This window comes from Colossoma macropomum, unplaced genomic scaffold, assembly GCF_904425465.1.
Source record: "Colossoma macropomum unplaced genomic scaffold, Colossoma_macropomum, whole genome shotgun sequence".
NCBI classification, from domain to species: domain Eukaryota; kingdom Metazoa; phylum Chordata; class Actinopteri; order Characiformes; family Serrasalmidae; genus Colossoma; species Colossoma macropomum.
This window is the reverse complement of record NW_023494794.1, coordinates 30,016,781-30,031,060: the sequence shown is the minus strand read 5'-3', so window position 1 is coordinate 30,031,060 and position 14,280 is coordinate 30,016,781. Positions and strand designations below refer to the sequence as shown.

Below are 14,280 nucleotides of genomic sequence, written 5' to 3'. Positions count from 1 at the left end.
CTTTGGTCCGTAGAGAAATAAGCTCTGGTCAAAGACACCCAAAATCGCTAAACCCCAGTTTCTAACTAAGTTTAGAATCTGGCGTAGGCGAGAGCACTGTACGAAAACATGAGACAACGTCTCAGAAACCCCACAAAAAGGACACCCGTCCCCAGCTAAAGGATCAAGTCATGCCACGTGCCTGTTTGTGGCTAGCATCCCAAGTACAATCCTCCACTGGAGGTCTCCCACTCTCTTTTCAATGGGCCTTTTGTACAGAGACCGCCAGCTACCTTTAGGTGACGAGTCTGCCCCCACAACCTCAGTCCATTTGGTTTCCCGCATATCCATGAGAGACCGAAAATTCAAGACTTTAGTGCAGGCAAAATATAATGACCGTTTGTTTAGTCCACTAAAGTTCCCAAGAACTGGGGTCCCTAGTGAAAGGAGCTTCCCTTGACCATCCTGCCAGTCCTCCTGTTCCACTCTGACCACCAGCTCTGGAAAATCCACCATTTCACTCCAGCACTCTGGAGTGGATATCCATCAGCCCTTGTCCACCCTCCTGCACAGGAAGATACAACACTGCAGCTCTCAACCAGTGCTGACCACTCCAGAAAAAGTCCACCAGCGCCCTCCGAATGGCATTAATCAGTTCTCCAGGTGGATTTAGCACAGTGAACTTAGGCCACAACGTTGATGCTATAAGGTTGTTGGCGACAAGAACTCGCTCCCTATATGATAACTGGGGTGGCAACCATGACTATTTAAGCAACCTGGCACGCACTTTCTCCATTAGCCCCTCCCAGTTCTTAGCCTTAACTTCCTCAGTTCCTAACCAGACCCCTAAAAACTTCAACCCCTTCCTACCCCACTGTACACCACCTGGAAGTAGTGGCAGAGAGCTATTCCCACTCGGACCACACCATAAAGCTTCTGTCTTATCCCAGTTTAGTCTCGCAGAGGAGGCTTGTTCATAAGTCACATAAGAACAGAGAGAGAGACAGAGAGAGAGAGACAGAGAGAGAGAGAGAGAGAGAGAAAGAGAGAGAGACAGAGAGAGAGAGAGAGACAGAGAGAGAGACAGAGAGAGAGAGAGAGAGAGAGAAAGAGAGAGAGAGAGAGAGACAGAGAGAGAGAGAGAGAGAGAGAGAAAGAGAGAGAGAGAGAGAGAGAGAGAGCACAGTCATGTTTCACTGCAGCTTTTAAAACTTTTACAAATAGAACAGTTTTAAAATGAGATAAACCAAAGTAAACCAGTAAAAAGTACTCTAAAGAACCCGTCTACAAGAAGGAAAAAAGAGATCAACTTATTTAGCAGAAAAAAGCTCAGTGGTACAAAGAGAAAAGCAAAGGGTAAGAGAAGCTAACTCAGCTAGCGAAAACTGAGCCGGAGCCGCAAAACTACAGACCAAAACAACAAGAAAAGAAGAGCCTTGAACTCAGGAGGCTGATCTTCACTCATGCCATCGAGGAAGATTGAGGTAAGAACCTCCAACTCAACAAAACAGTTGAAGAAATACATATTTTTAATTTTCAGCAGTTACTGTAGCTCCAGCGCTACTCCAGCTAGCCTGAGTGTGTGTGATGGCTAATGCAGCAGCAGGAAAGCTCCGCCCCCTCGCTATAAACTACCCACCTGAACTGAAAACCGCACAGACAAAGAAAACATACAGACACAAACTACTGAGAGAAAACCCAGTGTCTCCTGGCAGATTCCAGTCAATCAGGACAGACAACTACTGTCACAAACCTCCTGCTACACACTGACCGCACAGACGCCTGGCACAGGGCTATCTACGCCCACTACCCGCAGCACAGAAAGAGGGGCATCTGTAACGGGAGACAGATAACCATAGACAGCCAGGACGGCGACGCCAGCTTCCTGACTGTAAATGTTTATCACAATGGGACCATTATGTTTCAGGGCAGTGAGGATAGTCTCAGCTCTGTCCAGCAGGACGTTACCTTCATCAGAGCCCTGACAGAGGCTGAGACTGAGAGAGGGACTGGGGGGGGGGAGTGAAGCCCAGCGACCGGGAGAGGGGAGAGAGGAGCAGACGCACCCCACAGAACCCAGCCCAGTACAGGACAGCACAGAACCCAGCCCAGTACAGGACAGCACAGAACCCAGCCCAGTACAGGACAGCACAGAACTCAGCCCAGTACAGGACAGCACAGAACCACACAGACTGGAGAGCACAATGAACCAGTTGAGAGAGAGCCTTTCTCTCCAAGAGGTGGAACTGGTAGAACTCAAACAGCTGCTGATTTCCAACCCACTATCCAGTGATCCCTGCCAGCAGCTCAGAGACCAGCTGAACCTGTTGGAGAGAGAGGGACAGAGAGAGAGAGAGAGAGAGACAGAGAGACAGAGAGACAGAGAGGAGAGAGAGAGAGAGAGATTGAGATTGAGATACAGTGCAGAAAGTTTCGCCTCTAACTTAACCCCAGACCGTGCAGCCAGGCTGCAGCGGCGCCGCTCCGTTGTGTAACCGTGATTACGGGGTTTGGAGCTGCACACGTGCGTGTTTGTGTAATGCGGGGGGGGGCGGGTGTTTGTGGGGGGGTCTCTACACTATATAAACACGCCAGCGCTCGGACACAACTCACCCTCAACCTCCACACGCGCTGACTCTGAGACTCGCTCCGCAGTAGCCATGGCGACCACCATGCTGGGAATGCTGGGAGTTTTCCTGTGTGCTCTGGCCGTGAGGGCCGACGTGATGCCTCAGGCCGACTTCGACCTGCTGAAGGTAAGAAGAGCGAGCTGATCAGCTTTATTGACTAAAATTATTGATTTAAATAAGGAACAGAAGGTCAGTTCCTCAGTACAGTGCACAAGCAAAGATTATGAAATAATTAATGATAAAATGTTTTTTAACTGACAGATGTGTATTTAATCCGTTCTATTATTTTGATTATCAAACGGATAGTTCCGGTCCTGAAACCTGATTGGCTGAGCTGTGTATGACCGCATCACAGTGACTGAATTCTGTATCACTGCGCCACAGAAGGAAAACTCCCTTGTGCTGTTAATGAATAATCTCTGACTCTAATGCTGCTGGCATGGAGCACCGAGTGAACTGATGAAGTATTAGTAATATACTTATTATAGACTTTCTTATCTAGAACCAGGCTGGTCAGCTAGCTAACAGGCTAAAAGATAGACAACAGCCTAAACAACTCCAACATTAATATCACAGGCTTGAATTAAAGGGCTCACGATATGATTCGCTGAAAAACGGCAATATAAAAGCCTAGAAATGTCACTTGAACGTCTTACACGCTTCAAATGTTCGTGTTTCAGTCAGAAGTCGCGTCAAACCCAGGCTGAATCCCAAACGGCTCCGTCCTCCCTAAATAGTGTTCTAGCTATGAAAGTTTAGAAATTCTAGCCTCTACAGTCAAACAGTGCATCATGTATCGAGTGTGGATGTGTCTGAGTCCCAAATGACTGTTTCTTAGCTGTATTTTGCTCTGTTGGGCTGCAGGATCCAGTATTTAAACTCCTACGTAGTGCACTATGTAGGGAGCAGGGAGCTGTTTGAGATTCAGCCCCAGTGTGAGAAGAGGGCGCCGCTGGATTGGTGCTAAATAAGACACGGTGGTAATTTGGTGACCGAAAAGTACTAATAAAGCGAAAGTTTCTGCATTAAACAGTGCTGTGATATCACATGTTCATTATTATACGACACAATTATAAAATGACCCCAATATACAGTGATGAGCGGGCTATTCAGTGGTCCATGATTGCTCTGCAACATACCGCACTGTAATGGAACTACATTTCTTGGCGGAATACTTGTTTATGTCAAATATTATCAATAATAACAAATTATTTTCCTCTCCTGGCTTATTGCTTTAATAAACACAGTATAAAACAATAGTTTTACATTTTATTGTTTGTAATATTATACATTTACATTAAGTATTTTTAAAAGTATCCTGTAAAATAATATGTTTACCATTTATGTTTACCATTGTTTTCCATTCTATAATAATAGAATATAAAGCAATGCTAAACTTAAAATACGTATAAATATGTACTAAATAATGACAATGACAGACAATGCAACCTGATGTTCTTACAAGAAATGAACTGAAACATCTCATCATATTAAATTCTCAAGGAAATTATTTAAGTTTTTTTTTTAAAAATATATATTTTTACATTAGATTGATTAATATGAGGTTACTATGTTTTGCTCCTAGAATAAAGTGTATTTTATGACTGTATTTCTGTATTTTTGTTTATATATTTTTTGTTAATACCCCCTCACACTCACACTCACACAGACACACACACACACACACACACAGACACAGACATACACTCCTTTTTTGATGCTCTACTCTGGTTGCTGCTAACACTGTGTTTACACTGTTTACTCAAGTACTGCCTCAGTAACTGCTGTGCTCACATATGTTATCTGACTGTGTAACTCACAGATCACAGCATGTTAAATAATCTTTGAACCCTCCCTCGTGTCCAGAAATGAGTGCTGTGTCGGCGCTGCACTGTCCTGTCTGTTTACCGTGTCTAATGTCTGTTTGATTTATCGTATTTATTGTGTTGTTTCTAGTCTAATTCTTTTTGCACACTCACGTCTGCACGTTTGCACTTGGTACTGTCTGTTGTTCCATGCTGCACCGTGTTGCGTCTGGAGGAATGCAGTTTCACTCCACTGTGTACTGTACATAGATGGAATGACAATAAAAGCCTCTTGACTTGAAAAAAACAATCTGCACATAATCATCACTCAGAAACATGTGGTCAGCTCCAGGTGGTTGTTAAGGCTTTGTTTCTACTCCAGGTCAGAGGAACGTGGTACCTGGTCGGCTTCGCCACCAACGCAGACTGGTTTGTGAGCCATAAGGCAAGCATGAAGATGGGGACGGCCACTCTGACCCCACAGCCCAACGGTGACCTGGAGATGGACTACTCCAGCCTCAAGTACGGCTCCACTCAGTCAGTCAAACACTTCCTGCTGCTGCTGTGTTTAGCTTTGCTAACGTACTTTAGTCCAAGTTTATAGATCACAGTGAGTCACAGAGTCAGAAACCACAGAATCAAGACTACTAGAGAGACTGAACGGACATATTTTGAAAGTGCCTGTGTCCCTTTACATTGTGTGTCAATTTCATGAACAATGAAATTGGGGGGAGGGGGGGGGTAATCTGGGTACATTTTTGGTCAAACTATCACTTTTAAAGCTCTCTGCTTCAATAGCGAATGTTCCAGTAGTTGCTTAAATGCTAAAAATCTGTGTGCAGGCCTGACGGCAGCTGCTGGACGATGAGCCATCTGGCAAAAAAGACGGACATTCCTGGGAAATTCACATTCCACAGCCAGCGTGAGTATGCAGAACACGAACACACACAGAAACAAAGCTGGTGGCCAATTCACAGCTGGTCAGCTCACAGACTGTATGGCTTTATCAATCCCAGAGTTTCTCAGTGCGACTCAGTTTGCTCCACAAAACATGCTTAGCTTGTCCTGGCAGTGTTACAGTGGTCCCCAGAAAGTATCTGGACACTTTAACCCAGCGTCTGTCGGAACAAAAACTCGTATCTCCATTTTTCTGTTTTTGATAATTTAAAAGTGTCTGTTGCTCTTTACATTGTATGTAAATTTCATGATGAATGGATCAAAAGAAACGACCCAAAATGACTTGGAAAGACGTCTGGTTCCATTGACTTACATTAAAAGTAAGGGATGTTTTTTCCTTCTCCTGCAAAGTTACCATTTTGGAGATACGAGGTTTTGTTCCGACAACAGCGACATACATTGATCTAGACTGTTTTCACCATTTTTGTAGTTTACAGCTGTATATTTTTACAAATTCCAGTCATATACTGGCTGAAGTGAACGTCACCCATCAAAAATGAAAACATAAAAAAAGAAGATGGTCACCCGGCGTGAGGGCGTTTGATCTCTCAGAAAATTCATATTTCATTCAAGGAAACCACACCGGACCCCTCAAACCTCTGTTTTGTTTTTCTTTCTCTTTACTCTTGGGAAAAAAGATGTTCTTGACTTTAAATATAAGATAATGTAACTATATTTTATTTATATTTATATGTTATTTTGTACCATTTATATTATTATAGTACTTAAACGTCTTTTAAAGCGAAACCTTCAGCACCTTCAGCAGACCACGCTGGACAGCCACTCACGGGCATTAACACCATGAATTATTGAGTTATTGAAAATAATGGATACATTCTAATGAAGCTCGTTTTATTCACTCTTAATAAATCTCTCTCTCTTTTTATTAGATTGGGACAACGAAAATGACATGCGCGTGGTGGATGTGAAGTATGACGAATACTCCCTCGTTCACACCATCAAGACCAAGGCTGGATCCTCCTACATCCTCAACAAGCTCTACAGTAAGAAAGGACCTCTTTTATCACAGATTTCAGGCACATTTTCCATCATTACAGTGTAGAAATTACAGTTTAGTGAGTAGCTGAGCAGCTTTTTGGATCCAGAGCAAGAAGATTCTTCAAGGGTTCTTTAGTAAAGATAATGGATATACATACAACCATGAGCACTGCGTGCCTAAATGGTTCTCTGCATGGTGAAATGGTTCTTCAGATTGTTGGAGAATGTGCTGTATATGGTTCTGTATAGAAGCACCAAAAAGGGTTCTGCTTTTGTGTACGATGTTAAGCTTAGGACCCTTTTTGGTGCTGTATAGAACCATATAAACACATCCTCCATCAATCTGAAGAACCATTTCACCAAGCAGAGGACGATTTAAGCATGCAAAGGGTTCTTTGAGTGTTCATGGTTCTATATAGAACTGTTGTCTTTACTAAAGAACCCTTGAAGAACCCTCTTTTTTATGAGTGTGGGTTTACTGTAACATGCTGCATACTAAACGATTGCTTTTGGCTTTGATGAGTTCTACCCTGTTCATATTAAGTTAATAACACTGTCTATTGTTGTTATTACTATCTGTAATGTCATCCTGTACATCCAGGCCTATTTCAGTCAGCCGTATTCAGCGCTGTATCTGCCGTGCTGTGTCAGAGAGAACACGCACCGCTGTGTCTGTGTGTTCAGCTGCTCAGCGTGAGTTCATACCGCTGTTTCTTTTTCAGGCCGCACTCAGGATCCGAGTCAGGCTGTTCTAGATAAGTTCACTCAGTTCTCTCTGGAGCAGGGAATCCTGAAGGAGAACATCGCCATCCTGCCCAAAAACGGTCAGTGTGTGAGAGAAAGAGTAAATAAAATAAATCTGAGTAATAAACACTTAAATCACATGAAGCTTTAAACAATCCCAGGTGTCTAAAACTTTCGCACAGTGCTTTATATACATATATTTACGTGTGTGTGTGTGTGTGTGTGTATATAGGTGTGTGTGTGTGTGTGTGTATAGGTGTAGGTGTGTGTGTGTGTGTGTAGGTGTAGGTGTGTGTGTGTGTGTGTGTGTAGGTGTGTGTGTGTAGGTGTGTGTATATAGGTGTGTGTGTGTGTAGGTGTAGGGGTGTGTGTGTGTGTGTGTGTGTGTGTGTGTAAGTGTAGGGGGTGTGTGTGTGTGTGTGCGTGTAGGTGTGTGTGTGTATAGGTGTGTGTGTGTGTGTGTGTGTGTGTAGGTGTGTGTGTGTGTGTGTGTGTGTGTGTGTGTGTGTGTAGGTGTAGGTGTGTGTGTGTGTAGGTGTGTGTGTGTGTGTAGGTGTGTGTGTGTGTGTGTGTGTAGGTGTGTGTGTGTGTGTGTGTGTGTGTATAGGTGTAGGTGTGTGTGTGTGTGTGTGTGTGTGTGTGTATAGGTGTAGGTGTGTGTGTGTGTGTGTGTAGGTGTGTGTAGGTGTGTGTGTGTGTAGGTGTGTGTGTGTGTGTGTGTGTAGGTGTGTGTGTGTGTGTGTGTGTGTGTATAGGTGTAGGTGTGTGTGTGTGTGTGTGTGTGTGTGTGTGTATAGGTGTAGGTGTGTGTGTGTGTGTGTGTGTGTGTAGGTGTGTGTAGGTGTGTGTGTGTATAGGTGTGTGTGTGTGTATAGGTGTAGGTGTGTGTATAGGTGTAGGTGAGAGTGTGTGTGTGTGTGTGTGTGTGTGTGTGTGTGTGTGTGTGTGTGTGTGTGTAGGTGTAGGTGTGTGTGTAGGTGTAGGTGTGTGTGTGTAGGTGTGTGTGTGTGTGTGTGTGTGTGTGTAGGTGTAGGTGTGTGTGTGGTTATAACATTCTGAATGATGTGTGTCTCCGTCTCTCTGCAGGTCAGTGCTCTTAAACTGCTGACACTCCACATTAACCCGCTCTGACAGATTCTGCTGAAGCTGGAACGTCATCATCATTATTATGATTATTATGATTATCTCTGCTGCTGCTGCTTTCAGCCTTTAACAACAGCGCCCTCCACTGGCTGTGACTATGCACTGCTCCTCTGTGCTCTAATAAACTCAGTCTGGAGTGATGTTCACTCCTCACTCTCAGACTCTTCATCACTCTGCACTGTTTATTATCACTGTTTACAAACAATCATCACCGTTACAGACGAAAACAACACTGAACCAGCCAGTAAACACGCTGACTGGAGTTTCTAAATCTGAAATTAATGTATGATCACTGTACGTTACCATACAGTGCACACACACACACACACACACACTGAGCGTGAACTCATGGGCTATAATGAATGAGAAATACGCCCAAACAAATGGGAAATAATGTCAAATAAAAGAAAAAAGCAATATTTCTCATAGAAATAAGCCATAAATGAGGAATAGCCCCTCAAATAAAAAAAATCCCAAATAAATTAAAAATGAATTGAAAATAGCTAAAAAAAGAAATATCCTCTTTAAAATTAAATAAATATTTCCCAAATAAATGAAAAATATATAGTACATAGCTCAAAAGAATACATGAAAATATTCTCATATATAAAAAATAATATTCCCCAAATAAGTGAAAAATAAATGAGGAAACTGCTTCAAAATTATTGAGAAATATTTCCAAATAAAATGAGACATATTTACCAAATACGTTATACAATATTCCTCAAATAAAAGAGCAGCATTCCCCAAAATAAGTGGTAAATAAAGATATTCCCCAAATAAAAAATAAAACAGTAAATACTGTACAGCACAGTCATTTTTCAGTGCAGTAACAGCGCGTCTGCTTAGCAGAGCACTCTGTAGTTCTACAGTTACAGACTGTAGTCCATCTGTTTCTCTGATACTTACCCTGTTACCGTGTTCTTCAGTGGTCAGGACCCCCATGGACCCTCACAGAGCAGGTACTATTTGGGTGGTGGGTCATTCTCAGCACTGCAGTAACACTGACGTGGTGGAGGTGTGTTAGTGTGTGTTGCGCTGGTCTGAGTGGATCAGACACAGCGGTGCTGCTGGAGTTTTAAACCCTGTGTCTGGGTTCATCACAGCTGTTACACAACAGTGTTGCGTAGAGGAGGTGAAACTCCTCAGGATGGGGCTGTGGTGAGTCTGTGTGCCGGCGGGTTTGAGCTTATGACTGATTGTGCAACTGTGGTTATGTGTTTTGACACTTATAATTAGAGGATAAATCCACTTTTATAAGAAAAGCAAACCGCAAGAAAAAAAAAACAGCAACACTTTAGTTGAAGGGCTTCTACATAACACACCCATAACAACTTACACACTTCATAACACTTCGTAACATGTTTAAATCAACATTTTAAAGTATACATGTTTTACAGGACATTGATATGGACTACGTCATTTTACTGAGATACACTTTTTAATACAAAAGTCCTCGTTTTTTATTTTTTTATATTTTTATCTTATTTTCAGTAAAATGCCTCATTTCTGGACAGCCAAAATAAAAATGACCTCACTTTACCCCTTTGGTCATGAAGTGTTTTGACACTTAGACACATTTCACCTTTACTTTCAACTTCTTTTTAATTCTGAGCTGCTGCACCATTTAAGGTGGAACAGGAAGATCTGAACAAGCAGCCGGAGAAAAAGAAGCTGATTCAGCTTCATGGAGGGCTGAAAGGCCTGATATGAGCAGGTTTCTCTATTTCCGCTGAACAGCTGAGTGACATTAACTTATTATTGCTGTTTCTCAGAACCGACAGGTTAGTATTTTGTCTCGTTTGCTGATTTTTGTGATAGCTAATCACAGCTGCTGCACCATTTAAGGTGGAACGGGAACATTCGAACAAGAAGCTGTGAAAAAAAGAAGCTGAATTCAGCCTCGTAGTTTAACACGGGGAGTATTTTGATAGTTAAGTAGTTTTAGCCTCAAAATATCCCACCTAGAGGTTTTATTAACAGGTTTACCTGTAATTCTGCGCTATGGTAGAACATTTTGATAAGGTAGCACAGCTTGTCAGAGCTCCGCCACAGCCGGCCTGAGTTTAGTGTAGCTTAGTGACATCAAATTGATGCGCAGTAGCTTTAGCTCGCATGTAGCAATATTAGCATTAAGTATTAGCATTAAGACTCTTTAACGACCTCGTAATTCAGAGGAACCAGTGATGTTCGGGAGAAGAATGTTCACAGGACAGAACGTATCAGTTTCTGAACACGTTTATTTAACACAGGGGGCGCTAGAGGCGCCTTTTGAAAACCCTATTCATTCTGGCCATAGAGAAATGGAGCTCAGACCCGGAGCTCCTAATATGGGCTTAACGAGGACTACAGAATGACGCAGGACTACAGTGGACTATTACAGTGTTAGCCTTGAGCAGACACACCCACACGCTAATGTCAGCCCTGATCTGATGTGCTGGCCATAGAGATCCATACCTGGATGCTGAGGCGATGTGTCTGTGCGTCCGCCATGCTGGAGAGGTCAAGACCCGCTTGTGAACAAATTCACTTGCTGAGAGACGAAGAGTCTCAGGATTAAATCAGCCACAACTTCCTTATTACTCAACCGATTTTCACCAAATCTGTTTAGTTATAATCCTCAGACACAGATTAATCCAGGCTGCTCGGATCTGCTCTCGGTAGCTTTTATTACTTTAATAACTGATCGTGATAATTATCCGTCCAGACCAGCAGGAGAGTATTCAGTCTGGACCTGACATTAAAAACCGAGTTTAGCGCGAGAAACACAATCAGACAAGAAGCTGGCGAATAATAAGCTGACTTCAGCTTTGTGTAAGAAGGTCTAATGTTAATCTTATGAATATCTACACGGGTTAAGGAATGCTGTAATTTACCGCTACAAAGCTTTAACCATCACTGTAAATAAATAACTACTACATAAAGTTAAGATCCTGAATAGACTATTAAATGAAATGAGCTTCAAATAAAACCAGAGGAAAAACAATCACATCAACAGGTTCTCTGTGCCTCATTAACCACACGGCCATATCTACACAAACACCACACAGACAACACACATCACACAGACATGAGTGTGGATCACTGCGTTCCCTCCGTTATATAATCCTGTCCCTCTTTCTGAGAGTGATATTCCTGAAATAGTGTAATTTTGGACAGTATCTTTATTAAACTGCCGCTCTGTAATGGTACTGAATGCAGTCCAGCAGCGATGTTGACCGCCCCAAAATGGCAGCGCTGTTGACGTGCTTGACTGGACCCAACGCAGCATCTAGGTATGTATCTATGGTGCTGTCCATGATAATAAGAGGATAGTGGACCACTGTCGGCCCACTGATGGCAAAGCTGGCAGTCCACTGGCATTTTGCTCAGCATTGTCTGGGCAGCCGACCGGCGTTTAAGCAGCATAGTGGACAAAATTCCACTTATCACCACTCATTTTACACTCACAGTCCAATTTACTGATTTTTTCATCTTTCCTTTAGTTACACTTTGTAAATTAGTTTAGTAAATAATATTCACAGCAACAACATTTTCTACAAAATCATTTTATTTTAGGCCTTTTATTTTCTCTCAGTTGTTTGTGATATTTGTCTCAGTTTATTTTCTAAAATAAAAGTCTCTGTGCATTTAAAATCTGTTTGAGCAGATTAAAAACTAGATAGAGCTTGTATGCAGGACAGTAATCTGGGTGGTCCGAGGGTGGACCAGTCAGTGGGGGGCCTCCTTAGCAACCATATATTGGTCCACTGGCTTGATATCTGGGGTCTTACACACCAAATAAATAGACAGAAATAGGACCACAGATCCGGCACAGAGCATGGCTCACCGTAAGAACGAGACTAAAAATGCAGGAAAATACTTTGCCTTTTATTTCCTTTTTAACTCTTTTTTTTCTTAAACAAATGTCAAGATACACCCATGACAACACAAAGTTCTGATCCGTTTTTAAGAAGTGTTTACATCTTCGTTCTCTCTTTACAGATGTGTGTACAAAACAATAAGTTACAGTCCCATAGAATCCAAGTTACACTGAACTATACAACAAAGTTTAAATGGTGACCAAATAAATAATCTTACTATAAAATGACCACAGGGGTGGGAGGGGCTTCGCGGGGGGGGGAAATGGCATTGATCAAATCGAGATGGACACTACGCCATTGACCAATGGTGTCACACAAGTAACTCAGTGCTTTATCCGGCCTTCATCCGATCACACAGTGGACGCTGATGTGACAGAATCACAAGAGCTCCGTGATCTGAATTCACAAAGAACATGGATTTATCCGCATTAAGATCAAAGGACAAAAAAAAACTGTTGGCCAACCATGTTTTCCTTAAAGTTCATGTTGTGCGCTCCTGAAAGTGCCATCAGAAAGTTTTACAGAGCAATTTTCCACACAGGACACAGCGCGTACAGAAACCGGCTAACGTGGCTAACAATGAGCAGGCGATTCCATTCACTTTTGGCCAAATTAGCATTTTTAGCCACATTATCCAATGAAAATACAGACAATTTCATTGTAAAGGAGAAGTCTGCGAACCCTGCTAACATGGCTCGGAGGGGACGTTCCATTCAATTTTAGGCCAAATTAGCATTTTTTAATCCCTTTAAACACTCAAGCACACACAGGGTACTACATCAGGCCAAACGCTGGCACTTCTGCCCGCAAAAACCAGCCAGCTGGTACCGTCGCCATGGTAACGGGGGTCCCTCCGAGAGGTGGGGTATCAGCGACAAAGGAAAGCATGCGTTCAGCGTGTCTTCTACACACACACACACACACACACACACACACACAGATATGAGTCGTGTGTAAGTGGTTCGTTGCTGCACACTGTGCGATGTGGATACTGTTCAATGAGGCGAGCTAGTGTTGACGGTGATACTGAGGTTGGTGACCAACAGGTTCTAAGAAAAAACACACAAACACTGACCGTGCAGGTGTGTTTGGCACCATAATGGAGTTCGTTTCAGACGCTCGGTCATGTGCATCAGACATAATTCATAAAACATAATAATCAGCCGTTACAGACTCTGACCACAAAGGAAAAAAACCAAACCAAAAACAAACAGAAACTGAGAAAAAGGCTTCTCTGACCCATGATGCTCTGCAGAGATGCCCCCTGCAGTGACCCAGGATGATGTTTTATGCCAGCATAATATGTTAACCTGTATAACTCGCCTTAGATTAGCGTGAACTGGCTAATCCCCCAACACTGACGTGAACAGACGGTGACAAACACAATCTGAGACCGTAAACAACAGAAAACGGTCTAAACAAACATCCGCGCCTGTTAAAGTTAACGTGAAAGCTATGCTAACGCTAACACGGTTAACAATGAACTCAACCCTATCTAGACCAGTTAGCATAATCTCATCCGAGCACAAAGCTAAATGACGCGCCGTAGCCAGAGAACTTGTAGAGAGGAGAATTACCCTCTACAGTGTCTTCTGGGTTTCTCAGACGCTAGAGGGCGCTGCCGAGTGAGTCCAAAATGAATGGGTTGATATGGAGCATTTGAGCAAAACCATAGTTTATAAATGATTAAACATTTTAATGTAATAGAATTCATTCATTTCCTGAACACAGAGCAGCATAAAACATTTTAACACTGCTGTTATATTTTTAAGAGCTTTTAAACTCGAGTTACAGGAGTTTAAAACGGCGCCTCATGTACATTCATGACGTCAGCGAGCGCGAACAGCCAATGAGCTGCTCCGCTCGCCAACCAATCATCACGCTCTAGCAGTAATGCTAACCAATCAGCACTCAGTAGCAGTAATGCCGCCTCATGCTGCCCAAAACCCGTTTGCTGTAGTAAAAGAAACACACAGGAGAGATTTCTGTGTTTTTTTAGTGAAACTCTACTTCTACTGTCTAAAACTAAAGGAAAGTTCTGGTTCAGTGATTAGAAACTATTTTAACTTTCCGTTTTTAGCCGTTGAACCATTCACTCCCATTCATTGAGGACTCACTCGTGGGCGCCCCCTGCTGTTTGGCAGTCCTGTTTTGATATAA

The 14,280-nt window shown here is 42.8% G+C and overlaps 1 protein-coding gene across 1 annotated transcript; it reads left to right on the top strand.

Annotated features, from left to right (window-relative positions):
• Window positions 1-2,561: 2,561 nt before the first annotated feature.
• On the top strand, window positions 2,562-8,431 carry zgc:153704 (uncharacterized protein LOC767759 homolog). The gene is made up of 6 exons (XM_036580858.1): window positions 2,562-2,735; window positions 4,797-4,936; window positions 5,257-5,336; window positions 6,262-6,375; window positions 7,093-7,194; window positions 8,201-8,431. Exons 1-6 carry the CDS (start codon window positions 2,640-2,642, stop codon window positions 8,212-8,214), a joined length of 546 nt encoding a protein of 181 aa, XP_036436751.1. The 5' UTR covers window positions 2,562-2,639; the 3' UTR covers window positions 8,215-8,431.
• Window positions 8,432-14,280: the final 5,849 nt, after the last annotated feature.